This window comes from Crinia signifera, chromosome 3 (assembly GCF_055691185.1).
Source record: "Crinia signifera chromosome 3, ASM5569118v1, whole genome shotgun sequence".
Classification (NCBI taxonomy): Eukaryota; Metazoa; Chordata; class Amphibia; order Anura; family Myobatrachidae; genus Crinia; species Crinia signifera.
The window spans coordinates 227,243,919-227,260,974 of record NC_139219.1 but is presented as its reverse complement, the minus strand read 5'-3'; the positions used below and the strand labels follow the sequence as shown (position 1 = coordinate 227,260,974).

The 17,056-nt window shown below is 42.6% G+C and overlaps 1 protein-coding gene across 2 annotated transcripts in view; it reads left to right on the top strand.

The window, feature by feature from the left end:
- FGF12 (fibroblast growth factor 12) overlaps positions 1-17,056 on the top strand; it is a 472,084-nt gene that overhangs the window by 133,575 nt on the left and 321,453 nt on the right. The window contains exon 1 of one of the 2 annotated variants that reach the window (XM_083177551.1): positions 4,676-4,945. The exons of the other annotated variant lie outside the window; for it this stretch is intronic. Coding sequence (XP_083033677.1) covers positions 4,855-4,945 — 91 coding nt within the window. The 5' untranslated portion in view covers positions 4,676-4,854. Of the gene's footprint in view, positions 1-4,675; positions 4,946-17,056 lie in introns of those variants that run through there. 2 annotated transcript variants of the gene reach the window in all.

Sequence of the window (17,056 nt, the reverse complement as noted above, 5' to 3'; positions counted from 1 at the left end):
CGCTTCCCTAAAAACGCCCCCATGCCGCCCACAATGACCGTACTCTTGCGGACAGGTTTTTTCGCACGGAGAGACCCGTCCGTGAGTGGTGTGAGGTCGCTACACCTGCGCATTGCGAAAGCTACGCATGCGCAGATGAAAAAAAACCTGATCCGCCCGTATACGGTCCCACCGTACCGAGCAGAATAAGGCCCCAACTCCTTATGTATCCTTTCCTTTTTTGGGCCCAAAAAGGTGCAGTCAGTCCTGTTGTGGGGTCTTGTGAAGTGGACTTTTTTAACTTTCGCATATTAGAAATCGACATTTCTATTCTACGGTATCTACACTTTATGTGTAGATACCGTAGAATAGAAATGCTTGATTTGATTGTTTTGCAGCACAGCAGGGCAGCTTTGGTGTTTTCTCCCCAGGGATAGTTTTCTGGGATGTTTGTTCATCATGTGTTCCAGGTCTCCTCAAAGGGTCTGCAGTCATTAGGTTGACATTGTCTAGATCAGGGGTGCCCAAACTTTGGTGAAGTGTAAATGTGTGGGGGCTGACCATTCAGCCTGACATTCTTTGAATCATTAATGAGAATGGTCCCCCGCTCTGCCCCTTCACTGTATGTCCCCCAGCCTGTCCCTTCACTGTATTTCCCCCAGCCTGCCCCCATCCACTGTATGTTCCCCACTCAGCACCCATACACTCTGTCCCCGAGCCTGCCCCCCTTCTCTTAATGTCCATCAGTGCCTTCATTCATTGTATGTCCCCAAGCCTGATCCTCCTTCACTGTATGACTCCCATTCACTGTATGACCCCCATTCACTATGTACCCCACTCTGCCCCCATTCACTGTATGTCCCCCAGCCTGCCCCTGCTCCCCCTTCTCTGAATGGCCATCACTGCCTTCATTCACTGTATGTCCCCCAGCCTCACCCTCCTTCACTGTATGTCCCCCACTCTGCCCCTCCCTTCTCTGTATGTTTCCAAGCCCCTTGTGTGAGCCAGAGAAAGGAGAGGCGGGATGCAATTAATATCCCGGCGGTCGGGATCCCGGCGTTCAGAATCCCGACGCCGGAATCCCGACTTCCGAAATACCGACACATTCTCCCTCCGTGGGTGTCCACGACACCCCTGGAGGGAGAATAAATTAGTGTAACGAGCGTAGCGAGGCACCGGGCCCGCTGCGTGGCGAGCGCAGCGAGCCCGCAAGGGGGGGGGGCGATCCACGTCCCCCCCTTGTCGGCATTTCGGCTGTCGGGATTCCGGCGTCGGGATTCTGAACGCCGGGATCCCGACCGCCGGGATTCAGTACTGAATCCGGAGAGGCAAAGCAGGCACTGCAAGGACAGGAGATGCTTGGGCTCCCGCTGCTGCCCTCCTTCGCTCTGCATGTACGGGAGCAAGCTTCCCCCTTGCTGCCCCACTCCCCAAACACTACTATCACTGTGATTGTGGAGTAGGATGATATACGATTGCAGCAGCAGGGGTAGGACGCCAAACACATTTGACTGTGGCGGCCGGCACCAGGGCCATCTTAACAGCAGTGTGGGCCCCTGGGCAAAGCAATGCACTGGGGCCCTTACCCATTCTCCCCTCCTAGGGGTGGGGGGAGCTATCAGCAGCAGCTTTCATGTCCCATGGGTGGCAGGAGGTGCTCTATCTTCCATTCAACATGTAGGACCTGGAGCAGTAACTTGGTGGTGGGAGGGTGAACACTAACGTGTGGAAGGGGGCACTGAGCTGAATGAAGGGTCCCTTGTAAATGACTTCCAGGGAGGTAGGGGGTGTTTTATACGCAGGGGAGGGTTGGATAATGGAGTGGGCTTAATATTCGTCATTTTCCGGTGGAAGGGCAGCTTGTTTGACTGCAGATATCGCCATTATCTGGAAATAGATTTCTTAGCCTTCAATAGTATAAAAACATAGAGTCCCAACTTTCAGGAGGTGCTGGGAACTTTGGGATCAGAGATCAGGAGCCAGACCATTCCATTGACAAAAATATAAAACTGTACACCAGACATTTGGAGCTGGAGCAGGGACCGGCTGCTGGAAGGCTGATATCTCTCGTTCTGGGCAAGATAGAGACAAGCGGCTAGTGTCGACAGAAAGGGGAGAGTCCTAGCTTTTGGAATATACTCTCAAAAAACTCTAAGTCAGAGAGAACCTGAGAAATATGACTGGGAATTGCAATTAACAGGTCGGATGTGGACTGCTGCTTTGAAGTTGGATATCTCCAGTTCCCCAGGGCCGATTTTCAAAATTCTGGTATCCCTGGAAAAGGGGGAACCTCAGCTATCAGCATAGGGCCCCTGTGCAAGTGCCCATTAAGCCCATACGAAAAGACAGCCCTGGCCGGCACCTCCTCACTGCAGCAGGCAGCAAGGTAAAGGTGCGCTTGCTGGGGCCCCACCTTTAGTGTCATGTGCTGTGCTTCCCACATCTGATGCTCTGCCCGCTTCCAGCTGGAGGCTGCGGGCCGCTTGAAATGACAGCACGGGCACAATTGGCCCCCGGGCCTGACTTTGGACATGCCTGGTCTAGATGGATAGGCAAAAGGTCGACCACTATTGGTCTACAGTCAAAAGGTCGGCACATGAAAAGGGTCGACATAGGTAAGCATAGTCAAAAGATAGACACAAGCAAAAGGTCAACATGGAAAAAGGTGGACACAAGTTTATTGTGAATAAGTTTTTAAACCGACTTGTTCATTCTTTACCTTCCCAGTGGGCATAGAGGGAGAATATAAAAGTGTGCCGAAACCTATGTCGACATAGACACCAAAAATCTGTGAAAAACTAATGTTGACATTTTCTCATGTCGACTTTTTAGCACAGACATTTTTTTCTTGTGTTAACTGACTGTTTCGACCTAATGCATGTTGACCCTTTTCTTGTGTTGACCTTTGACTGTTGATTGTCAAAGAATCATAAGTGAAATAATTAGTTCCACCTGTGGATCTTTTCAAACATGTCAGTGAGTAAGGACTACACCTGGCCATGCTCCCATAATGATGAAAAAAGGGGCGTGGCTGCAGTCACAGCATTCCCACAAGGCCACACTCACTTTTGCAGAGGCCACATCCCCTATTTGGGAGCTCATGGCTTTGCCCTGAATTTAAGCCCCGCTACATCAGTTTAGAATAAAGGGAGATATGGGCAAGATGTTATAGAGATTTCCATTGGTGTAAATAAAATCAAGGCTACTAGGAGCTATTATTTCAGTGGTAGCCAACTCCAGTCCTCGAGAGCTACCAACAGTTCACATTTTCCAGACATCCCAGCTGCTGCACAGGTGCACTCATTACTAGCTGACACATTTTAAAAGGATCCACAGCTGGAGCTAATTACTTCACTTGTGATTCTGTGAGGAGATCTGGAAAACATTAACTGTTGGTAGCTCTCGAGAACTGGAGTTGGCTACCCCGGTATTATTTCTTCACCTTTAGCAACGTTCTTGATAGCATAAGCTCAGCATCAGTCTTGTATGCCAACAGGTTGCTGTGGGTGCAGATTTGTAAACTGACATATCCAGGTCATGTTTGTTGTTTGACATGTCTATTTTCATTCCATGTGCTGGAAAATGCTTTACGTTTAAGAACAATTTGATATTTTTTTTGCAGTACAAGCAATAGAGATCTGTTCTCTTCCACAATTCATTTTATCCACAATATACAGTATTTGTCTGTATGGAGCTGTAGATCAGAAAGAACTTGTCTAACTGCAGCTGCAACCCAGCAACAAGTCTGTTCCACATTAACCTTTCCCTTTCAGCATCGCACACCAAAGTCTTTATATGAGCCTGCAGATGGGTGTGGCAGCAAATATTTTATTCGTTTATTAAAGGTGGGACTTATTGTAAACAGACTAAATTCAATTATAATACAGAAGCAACTACACAATCTATTAGTGTTCTACCTATATGATTGCCGAGAGGATATCAAGAAAAAAATATTTATATTGATCTTGTATGCTGACTAATGAAATCATCTTTAAAATGAATCTCTCCAGAATATTGCTGATGGCATGTACGACGGTCTTATATACATCAACTGTACAGTTTTCTCTTCCGACGGTCTGCACTTAAGCACCATGCACTGTAACCTGTTGCATCTTCTTTGAAACAGCAAAGCAGAAGATGCTTCAAATTTAGTGCAATTCTTTATAAACCCCACATCTCCGAAATACATACACTGTATGCACATTTGTTTGTGTTACAGTAGATTGGACTTTCTGTCTCATAAGTACTCAATGCAAAGTGGTGCAGGATACTATAGGGAGTGACAGAGAATACAGCAAATCTCACTTATCCAGGCAGACACAATGAGGAAGACAGTCATGAATAATGCCTGTCTACTCCCATTACTATTACACAAATCTCTGTCCACCTGCAAATTGAGTACCCAGCCTTAAATAGGATGGTGTGACACTGTGTACATAAACATTGTATCCCATGCACAGAGACCTCTTAACTTGTTTGCCCAGTGACAATCACATATTTTCTTCTATCTGTTTGTTCAATTATCCTGTTTTAATTCCTCCTCCTACCAAGTATAGACGGAGCTGTGTGCAGTGGCTGCTGTTGTTTAGAGAGCCTCAGCCTTTGTTGAGGAAGGCAGGGCTAGGAGGAGATTCAGTGTTTTCCGTCTGACGTCCCCACAAAGATCTCCCAGGCTCTGCCCCTTTTGGCAAACTGCCTTCATTGAAAAGTCCCAACATGTCACGTTTGAACAGTTTTTAATCCTCTGATCTTGAAAGGCTACCGGCAAAAGCAAACCCCAGTCGATTCCACGACTGTGAGACCCATGTACTGGATAATGTGCTGCTGACTCCTTCACATTGTGAATCTGTCAAGGAATCAGAAAAAAGTCAATCAATGAAGATTCTTGGGCATTTCCTGAAGAAAGGCGTGCATATGCTGCAGTGTCTATGTGGAAAGCGCCTGAAACAGAGCAAGAATTCAAGTGGTGAGTTAAGAATCTGAAGTCCTCTCTCTCTCTCTCTCTCAGTGTATGCAGGGTTTTCTGTCGCTGATTGAATGAGCAGCCTTTAAGAGAATGCATTGCAGTTTGCTTCCTCTTCAGTGTTTTTCATCCATTAGAGGAAGGCCTGCTGGAATTGCCTCATCTACACATACATAGTCACAATGAAAGGAGATAGCTGACAGCTCAGCCAAACTAATTAATTAGTGTAGATAAAATGATGCAGGTAACCAATTACCTCAGAACATGATCACACCCTAGCTATTCATTTAATCCATTCTTTATCTTGTCAGAAAGACATCATTGGGTAAGTATAGCATTCAATTTCTTTATGAAAGCTCAGAAAGTTTCAGATTTTTAGAGAAAAGATGAATTGTAGGTTATACCATAAATTAGTGCATGTCAAGATTAGTATATCTGGGTTAGCTGAAACTTTTTAAAGTTGTCGCCTAGCAGTCATAATGTCTATTTTTGTTTTAACACTTGTAGCTTGTTTTGTAAAACAAGCAACAAGTGTTGTGAACTGAAGTATGGTTCAGCACCACGGACAGCTCAGGATAGACTTGTGCATTTTCTGGGGTTTAAATGTGCAATCGATATCCTGTGCAAACTTTTCTGAGAGCTGAGGAATTTGCCGTGTACTGTACATGTATAGAAGTTACTGAGGCTTTTTATTTAAATTTGAATGTCATTACTGCTCAAGATCATTTAAAAATGACTCAATATAAGCTTTGTCCTAAAATAATCTCATATTAAAAGTAATAAAACTGTCAAATATCTGCAATGTGCTTATTAACTTTTAAATTGTGAATATAATCACTTTTGCCTTTTCTTTTAAGGACATGGGGGTTAGACATACAATATCTGTTTAGCAGATTAATAGGAAACGATTAAGAAAAATAATGTTTCGGGCTCCATCTGAATTATGGTTACAGTTCATTGACTTATGTGCTCTGCGAGAAGAACTTTTTAGGCCTGTGAAACTTTCTTCTGATTTTGGCTGGGTATTTCTATGGTATTTTATTAAAATACTAGTTATCAACCCATGAAAACCACATGACAGCAATGTCAGGGCTGGTGGCTGGGTATTCCCAAATGGAGCAACTCTTGAAGTGCTCCGTCAGGCACCATCTAGTGGCAGCTGGCGCACACGACACTTGAATCCCTCCCATAAAGGCGAGGAGCAGCATTAGTCTTATACTATGTAGGATATTTTTCGTATGACCGCAGGTCATGTGACTGAGGTATAATAAATGAATGTTCTATTTTGGCTGTTTTCCTGATCATATTTTGTGTTGCTGATTAAGCCAGTGGTGATTTTGTGTTAACTTAATGTAAAAAAAAAGTTTTTCACAACTTATTTTGTTCCAGCCACAATTTATATTCATTTAATTTTAGACAAGTTACTTTAGGCTATTTGTTTATCTTGTATGAGTGAATTCTTGGAGTTATACAGTGTATGATTTGAAATTATATTGTTAGTTTTATCTCTGTACCTTTCATGGAAACAGTATAAGCTAGACCAGGGGTTCCCAATCTTTTTCTAATCACGGCACCCTAGAGTATCCGAATTTTTCCAAGGCACCCCTAGGCCCCAAAAAAAATATATATATCAAATTAAGTAGATTGTGTTTATATGTGCTTCTTCGGTTCAGTTATGTGGTAAAGGGCAGGATTTGGTTCTGATTGTACACATTTTATGATTAGCAGCCACCTGCACTGGTTTTGTCCAGAAATAATTGATCATAAACAATTTGAATTGGTCCTGGACGACCAACCCGAGGCACCCCTGCAAGTGTCCCGAGGCACCCCAGGGAGCCTAGGCGCACAGTTTGGGAACCACTGAGCTAGACAAAGTAATGCCTCAATGTGTCTATTCAGTCTTTACTAGTACACAACCTCTAGTTGCTGCTGACAAAATAAATGTATGATTGGCCTTGAGCTCTGAATTGCTGTTATGTCACATCAATGTCAAGTAACAATACCGTACATATTTGAGTCCTGCTCACAGGTTACTGCTGCAAAATTACTTTGCCAATGTTGGTTATTATTCTTAATATATATATATATATATATATATATATATATATATATGTCAGTCCTGAGGCCAGGCTGCACACTCAAGTCAAGTCAAGTACCGGAGTGCCAGGTTTCAAATGGTATAATACATGCTGTATTAATAAACCAGCAACATCCGGGTTTTGTGAAAAAATATCAAAAGATCATTTTAATGGCATATAAGTGCAAAAACAGACATAAAGGGGGAAATTTACTAAAGGAAATTTGTAAAAAATAGGTGTATTTGTATCCAGAAATACACTTATTTTTGACATTTACTATCCCGAAAATACGGCAATTCGTATTCGTATTGATAGCACATCAATACGACTACGAATTGCCGTATTTTTGGTACAGTAAATGTCAAAAATAAGTGTATTTCTGGATACAAATACACCTATTTTTTTTACAAATTTCCTTTAGTAAATTTCCCCCTAAATGCATAAAAGCATAGGGAGCAGGGAATACTTAGCAACTCGGCGTGGTAGAAAGCATGGTACAAAACGCCACCCTGAATCTCCTCTCAGCGATCATACCGACAGCTGTTTCGGTGCAAGATGATGCACCTTCATCATGGGCATCAACTTTCCAATGTTATATATATATATATATATATATATATATATATATATATATATATATAAAAACAAGGAAGCCAGCACATCCATTCCAAAAGGAAAAAAGTTTTTTATATGAAGTAAAGTGCAAAAAACAGGGACACATCATGGAGGGTATGGGTCAATGCATGGTTACAGTCCAGATACAATGTTACCGCAGTCCAGAGAAATAGCATGATGGTCCACTTTCAAGCCACTGATGGGCATCAGTGGCTTGAAAGTGGACCATCATGCTATTTCTCTGGACTGCGGTAACATTGTATCTGGACTGTAACCATGCATTGACCCATACCCTCCATGATGTGTCCCTGTTTTTTGCACTTTACTTCATATAAAAAACTTTTTTCCTTTTGGAATGGATGTGCTGGCTTCCTTGTTTTTCTAACTTATTTTTATGTGGCCTTTGCACTCTAACGATGTTTTGCTAAGTGTGCGAATTGCCTGGACTCTATATATATATATATATATATATATATATATATATATATATATCAAAGGGCACTCGGGACTTCAGCAACAAAAAGACAGGTAGCCTTTAAATCTGTTCATATATATGTCCAATGGAACATATGTCCAATGCACTCACGGCTACTATTAATCCTTTGAGTGGTGCTCCCATCAGGCTCGCATTTGAATATACGGTCCAAATCCACAGTTTCTCATAGAATCAGGGCACTCACCAAAACAGCAGTAGATCAATGCTTTTTATTCCATCACAATAGTTGGTGGTAAGCCGATGTTTCGGACCTGTCCAGGCCCTTATTCATGGCAGTCCAACTCCCACATAAGAAATGCAACTTTGCATTTTTTTATGTGGGAGTTGGACTGCCATGAATAAGGGCCTTGACAGGTCCGAAACGTCGGCTTACCACCAACTATTGTGATGGAATAAAAAGCATTGATCTACTGCTGTTTTGGTGAGTGCCGTGATTCTATGAGAAACTGTATATATGTATATATATATATATATATATATATATATATATATATATAATTTTATTTATAAGGCGCCACAAGTGTTTTGCAGCGCCATACAAAGTAACAGTACAGGGAGACAAACTTAACATTACAGTAAATGAAGACAGGTATAGAGCACAGGTAAAATGAATGCCACAATTCAATACACATTACAGCTTAAATATAAGTAGTGAGGACTTGACCAATGCGCTACTAGGGGCTGGTGGCAAATGATGGAGATGAGTATGCGGACGAAGATGGTCGCTGAGTGTTTGAGTATGGGAGAGCTGTGAGTGAAATGTGAAGAGAAGAGGGCTTTGACAACAGGAGGGAAGAGGGCCCTGCTCCGAAGAGCTTACAATCTATCTATCTATATAAATATATATATATATATATATACACATACACACATACATTGAGTGTTATCATCTTGGTCCTAGAACTTTTAATACTTCTGGAATGAATGCAAGTGCCTCATGTGAGCATGTTACAGTGAATAGGTTGTATAGAGCTCACTTCATTCTTAGATGAGATTTCTCCATGCAGACAGTGTCTGAAATAAATCTCCCTGTGGCCATGGTTCGACTTTTACTTCAGTTTTGCCTTAATTGCATTAGCTTGGCTGTCCTAAAAAAAAGTCAGAAAAAGCTCTTATACAGCTACTAAATATAGAAAATTCAAACCTTTTATTTTTTTTTCTCCAATGCTTCATTCTAAACCATTTGGTAATAGAATTGTCTGTAACCTGTTGCTATCACTATAGCCTGTTTAGAGATTAATCAAGTGAAAAGCATCCAGAAGCCTCAGATAAACATCAGTAGGAGCTAATGGTTCATTCACAATTGAATCACAAGGGGAAATAATGTGTTCATGGTTTTAAGAGGATTATAGGAAGTTTCAGATTTTAGAGGAAATATCCAGAACAAATTTGATAAATTTATTTCAGAGACAGTCAGATGTTCTTCATTAGTATCCGGCTATTCTGTAACCAGTTTCTGTTACCAGATAATATCGTTGCTTTAAAATGATAACTAAAGCAATGGCTAATTATTATATTGTTTCCTTAAGAATAGAGTTGATTTGGCACTCTTATTATCTTTTTTTCTTTGGGACACAAAACAGATCCTCACAGGTGTACAGCACTCATGTGGAAGAGTGCTGTCAGCAAAAAAAAGCCTATTCAGCAACGCATCCTATGATTAGAAAGTAATGTTTAAAGACAAGAATCATAAAGGGAATTTAGTTGTTTTCCATGAATTTGCAACACATTACTAAAAACAGACTCTGTTGGCAGATATATCTACTCTGCTATTTTTTCTCTTTTATTCATGTTTGTCATTCTACAGAACACTAGTTTTACAAGCTTACGGATGGAGCGCCTCTCATACAGCACAAGGAGTCCCCGTTGTAGAATCACTGCCCATCTCCGCTTCAGGGAGATGGTCAGGGTTAGTGGAGTACAGTGAGCGATGGGGAGGCGGCAGAGAGCTGCATCGGAATGGGGCACGCAAGCGTCTCATGTGCACACACCACCTTCTGTCAGTTAGCGGGGGCTGATGGAGGCTGGCAATTCTATCGCCAGCCCCCAGGTGAATGACAGCGGCTACATCTGTATGTGATCTTTTTTATTTTTCGGTAGGGGTGGCGGGTTTCTTTCTTTTATTTTGCCATTGGGTGGTGCTTATACTCCCTCAGACTTCCATTGTTACCTGTAATACACATGATTTAGTGACAACTCAAGGGGTGGGCTGACATGGCCATTATCCCAGATGCTATAGCATGGAAAGGTGCAGTGAGGTAGTGTTATCTGATAGGTGCCTAGTCTCAGAGGCGATGTGCTGCATATTGATCAGTTCCACCTCGATGAGAAACTTAGCCGAAGGCTCTCGCAGTTGGTGCCTGAACATGCACATTGACGACAATGTGCATGCGCAGACAATAAACATCAGTGATGGGGCCAAATTTGGACCTGTACGAACAAGTTTAAATTGTCCCCTAAGTGAAAAATGATGGCGAAAGGAGATTGGTGTCCAAATCCACTTTCGATTTTTATAAGTATAGGTGGTCTATAAATCTGTGTGTGTGTATAAACAATATATTTATATATATATATATATATATATATATATATATATATATATAGAGAGAGAGAGAGAGAGAGAGAGAGAGAGAGAGAGAGAGAGAGAACAAAAGCGTTGTTTAGGAGCGCTGATTACAAACTGAGACCAGCTGAGAGAGACCAAATCCAAAGGTCTAAATTCCACCAAAGTCCAAATTACTGAACTGCGGCTCCTCCTCTCGTGAAAACACGAATGCCCAGGGTCTCAAAGGGCATAGACATATCTAAAACAAAGAGGATAGAAGAGGGCGCTTCATGGTGCATTAAAAGAGTAAATTTATTGGATCCCACAAAGACAATGATCCACAGTAAAAGCAGTTGCTCGTTCCAAATAGAAAAACACTGTGGGCTGGTTACCACAAGGCGTAAATATATATATACACAACAAGGCAATGCTGCTCACTCGTCCAGGACGGGCGTGTAGGAGACTCCAGGGAACTGCGGCTAACATGCGCTGGTTTGCGCTGCTGGTAGCAGGGAATCGTGGAGACACCGGCGTCAGCTGTAAATGACTGGAGACAGCATAGAGATCGGGTAGAGCGTCACAGGCCACGCACTGACGCGTTTCATCACTGGGACTCTGACAAGATAAATTTCCAATAGACCGGCACCCTCCTTCAGCAATGCAATTGCCGTGGTGCTCTAGCATACTTTCAATACATACTCTTCAATATGCGTGCACCCACGGACTTCTGAAGTAAGACGACCACAGACCACAAGGGTTACTGCAAGCTACCGGGCTTATTTATTACAGCCCTTCATCAGGCAACATATAATCAAACATACAAGACATTACTCACCTTAAATACAAGTGTTCCTGGCTGTCACGGCCCCCGACGTGCGCGTCTGCAGGAAGTTCCGGGTGTTACCCTCTCAGATCTCCCTGTCGCATTCACTTCGGCGGTAACCCTGGCAATGCGGGACTTTCAACTCTGCTAAAACATAGACCTCACTTGTTAATACAACGATGTCTATTGCCAGCAAAGTGTTGTATATGTATAAATAATGCAAAGAAAAAGGTAGCGCTATAACCAATGAGGATTTTGGAAAAGAAAATTACATTTATTGGTACACATACATGTTAAATTTCATTAAAAATTAAGGATTAAAAACAAAGCTCACTGCCCACCAGGCCACTTGTAGCGATAAGTTTTTCAGGGGGGGAAACAAAGAAGGGGATCCGCTCCTATTGATGCCGCCAGATGGTAAAGCAAGGGACCAGTTGGTATAACAGGGGATAACAAACTTCCCTTATCCAAGGAGTATTTAGATTAGGTATAGTTACCGGTACAGTCCTTTTGGTAGGTTCCTTTGGGAGATCTTTACATCCTTTTTGGATAGCGTGTTCGCTGTATCATCCCTTATTGCTGGAACATGAGGAAAAGACCAATTGTGGCACTGTAGATGTATTATCCGGTCCACTGGTGGAGGCGGCTGGTTGGATCCCAAGAGATAAAGTGCAAATGCGTTGAGTGGCTGTTGGGGGCAAGAGGGTGTGGCAGCTCCTGACGCGTTTCGCTGTCCTTCAGGAACAGCTTTTTCAAAGGTATATGATGTATTAATTCAACGATGTCTATTGCCAGCAAAGTGTTGTATATGTATAAATAATGCATTGACAAGGTATAAAATGCAAAGCATACATGTAGATATCATAACTACTACAAGACTAACACTCAAATACACAAAAAACGGTATATACATCAGTAATTTATATGTATTAGACTAGGTGCCTGTTCCACTAAAGGGATCAATATATTGGGCAATTTCACTCATGGGCAATTTGGATCTGAATGTATTGTTACTGGTTAGAAAAAATACTCATATTAAACTGGTCATTAAGCACCTTTGGTTTCACTGTATCAAGTAGATAGATCCACTTAGATTCCAAGCGCAGAAGACTTTTATGTCTATCTCCACGTCTCTTATCTTCAGGCACATGATCAATTATGACATGCTTAAAGCTGGATAAGTTGTGTTTCATCTCTAAAAAATGCTTGGCAAGAGGCTGGTCAGATGGTTTACCTGCCAAAGCAGCTCTAATTGTTGTGCGATGCATGGCCATTTGCTTCTTAAAGGGGCGGATGGTTTTGCCGATGTAGCAAAGGCCATTTGACCATGTACACTACAAACGCTGTACTACAAGTTAACGCATGTCTGATCATGTACTTTTTGCCTGAGTGTGGATGAAAGAAGCCTTTGTCTCGATCCCGCGCTCCACTTGCCAGTCTCTGTCACAACACCTGGGGCATTTTTTTTAATAGGGAAGCCAATCCCGAGATTAAGCATTTTTTAATCCATAATCCTGGGATTGAAAAAATGCCCTGGGATTGGCATCCCTACCCTATAGTGTCTATACCTAACTCCCCCCTTACCCGGCATCATGCGAGAGTTTCCCAATATACAACCTATAGCATCCCGGATGTCGGAATTCTGGTGCCGGCATCCTAAACGATGTTGGGATAGTAAACATTGGCCGCTGGGATGATGAACACATATATGAGAAGACTCTTTAGGGCTAATTCACACGCTCCAGCTCCTGCCGGGCGGCGAATCCCCAAGAAACCGTGCCGCACTGAGATTTTTACAATGGAGGGGATGGCCACAGCCCGGCAGCTGTCCTTTCCAGTGGTGGGATCCGGCTGCGGCCGGGGCATGGACGTCCCGTGTGAATGGACACAATCATGTCCATTATTAACTACTGTGTGTGCGGCACGGCTTTTGGCCGTGCAGGGGTTTAGCCGCCCGGCAGGAGCCGGAGCGTGTGAAATAGCCCTTAAGGCACAAATCTTTGTTTTGTTAAGTCAGCCAGCCATGAAACTTGTCAAATATTTATAAGAATTTTAAATTATATCATGGAAGAAATTGGCACCCAGGCCAAAGACTGGTAATAAATATAACAGTAGTAAAATGATCAGTGAGGAAAATCCATCTGCCAACCATACTGAACATGAATTGAATCAGTGCCAGTTTGCAAAGTGTGGCATTAAGTACAAAAAAAAGAAGTCTATGTTTTTATGATCTAGTAGTTGTATTCATTAAGAACACACACAGGAGATATTTCTGAGGTGCTAGTCACATCATGTTGCATTTGGGGGAATGTGAAGAATTGGGCAGGATCGAAGGTGACAGGCTTTTGATGAAAGTAATAGTGAAGGTAAAGACGCAAGGCATTACATTTAGATGGTGTTTAGTCACTAGACCAGAAGAGTGTTCATGTGAAGATGTGTAGGGGAATTGTCATCATGAAGAAGAAATTCATGTCCAAACCTATTAAATGCATTTTTGACACTTAAACCATACATATACAGTTCAGGTGCTCCATTGCTCATCTCTGAAATAACCCAGATGATAGGAGAAGCCAGGAAAAGGCAGAAACTATAAAGGACAAATAGTAGAAGAAAAAATACAAATATTTACTGATTTTTAGATATATATCATGTAAACGTTAAAGTCTTTATTGATAAGTTCCCTAATTAAATACAGTACAACACATTCAGATTAATGGGCACCAACACAGAGTTGGTACTAATAGTTGGGCTTACAGTGTGGCATTACCATTCTGTTTGCATTCCATTCACAGCCGACACTTTGGGGGAAATTTACTAAGATGTGTATTCTACTTCACATGTGATGTTGCTATGGGCAACCAATCAGATCCTGTCTACTATCTTCCAGAGGGTGCTAAATAAATAAGAAGTAGATTCTGATTGGTTGCCCATAGCAACATCACATGTGAAGTAGAATACACATCTTAGTAAATTTCCCGCTTTGTGTTTAAGGAGTTTGGTTGTAAAGAGTGTTATTAACGAAAGGGAAGGTTTGCAAAAGCAGGGTACAGTGTAATCTAATTAAGTATAAAGCATATAGCCTTTAATGTAAAGCTGAGTACACACACAAAGATGTATCTGTCCAATCTATCTGGTGGGAACAAAAATCTGGGAATGTATGGGAGGAAATGACAATCAATCAATTGCCCCCAAACACTGGAAAATGGTAAAAATGATTGTCTGGTTTAATTTCATAAATCAAACAACTTTAACCAATTTACTTGAATTACCATTGTTTTCCAGCATTTGGGAGCAAATGGTTGAATCTCATATGCTCCCATACATTGCCAGATTTCCCCCCCCCACCAGATAGATTGGACAGATAACTCTGTGGGTGTGTACCCAGCATAATGACTGGTGTCTGTTTATGTATAAGCAAATACTTGCCTGCACACTTGAGTTTCCATGTCTGAATTATCATATGCAGAACCATCACTTTAGAATATTTAGCAAGCGACTCTTGCGGGGGAAGGGGGGTGGGGGGGGGGGGGGGCTTTTGAGAGTCCCCCCCTGTCACCCGTGAATAGGCGCTGTGCATCTATTCATGCAGCCAGAGGTGCTGCAATCATGAACTGTTTTTCCTATTTTGACTTGTCATAATCAACTCCACCAACACCTTTTATTGATTTCCGTTGGATGACAACTCCTGAGGTGAGACGGAAAGCTTTCAGTTTTTCCGTCTCATTTGTGCTCATTTCTGTCTTTGCATTCATTTCAAGTACAGGTGCGCTGACTACATTTTTGTTTCATCTGTCTATTTCAGATAAGAACTTATTTCATTCTTACAAATTGCATGCTGAACACCACATATAGGATTGGTTACTGTAGATACATGGCGGGAAATTTACTAAGATGGGAGTTCTATTTCACTTGGGATTTTGCTACGTGCAACCAATGAGATACTATCTATTATCTTCTAGAGCAGGCATTCCCAACCACGGTCCTCAAGGCACACCAACAGTGCAGGTTTTAGTGATATCCAGGCTTCAGCACAGATGGTTTAATCAGAATCACTCAGGTACTAATTAAGTCACCTGTGCTGAATTCTGGATATCACTAAAACCTACACCGTTGGTGTGCCTTGAGGACCGTGGTTGGGAATGCCTGTTCTAGATGATGCTAAATAAGTAGAAGTAGATTCTGATTGGTTGCCTATAGTAACATCCCATCTGAAATAGAACTCCCATCTTAGTAAGTCATGAGTCAATCATACTACGGCATCCCCTTGGCACAGGACATCCAGCTCAAGCAGAGAATGCCAGCGCTTTCAGATTTCACCACATGCACGTGTGTAGATAGATTCGCGACCACCGAACTAAATCATTAAATCATTTGTTGTATCAGTCTAGTGACTGTTACACTATGTAAACCAGTGTCTCATACATGTACACCTACAGTACATCATACCTTCCAACTGTCCCACTTTTCGCGGGAATGTCCCTTTTTTTTTTTGGACAGTCCTGCTTCCCGCCACGGGCCCGTGGGGGGCCTTTTGGGGTTTCCCCCTGTCACCGTGAATAGGGGCTGTGCATCTATTCATGCAGCCAGAGGGGCGGGGGGCATAGCCAGCAGCTCCCCACAGCGGTGAAAACAGGGCGTGGCCTCGCGGTAGTAGTGCCTTAAAAACTATGTTTACATATCTTTACGCAATAGCTGTATATTGTAAATGTAATAATTCCTCGTGGCTGAAGTATAGTCTGAGATGTTAGAACAATAGTGGAAGAAGCAGACTAGGTGTGTCCAGTAGCTCTTCTCTTCTGTCAAGTTTTATGTTTCTATTAAAACATTTTGGCAGTGCTGCAGAGCTTTGCTATAATAGCCCTGTGAATAAGCGGAATCTGTTCTACTATGTCAGCTTTATGAGTCATACCTTAGTAAAGAGGGAACCTCAGGGATACTGTAGATACAACAGGTTGTCATGGTAACACTTGTTTTCTTACTTGAGCCTGGTCTCCAGAGATATAAATTATTCACAACCACATAAGGTCTTTCCTTTCCAGCTAAAAAGGGGCTGAGCGAAGAACACATTGCATGATTTTCTCCTATGTAAACAAACATTAGGGTCAGTGCCTTATTGGAAAATATGGGCGTGGACTGCAATGAAATAAAGGCATATGTTTCATAGTTTGGAGAGAGATAAAGTGAAAAGAGTTTGACATTTTATAGGCTGTGTTTTACAAAATGATAGGTACAGAAGGAAGCCCTCTCATTTACCCTGAAGGGGGCATGTGCGCACAATATGCTCTTGCGCACCCCGTCTCAACGGAGTTCCCTGTTGGTCCCTGCCACCTCTCCGTCAGTCGCCGCTGCTACCCTGCACCCCCCTGATCCGGCCTGGGTTTCCATCCCCCACCGTCGGAAAAACCTGGGACGCACGTGCGTGTCAGACGCTCACATGTCCCAGTCAGATGGAGAGCCATCTTGACAGTGGGGACATTCTGGTAAGCCCCAGCGCTGGCTGAGAGGCGCCCCATCTGTAGGAGCTGATTGGTTGGTACTTTTCTCTCTCCTTATTATC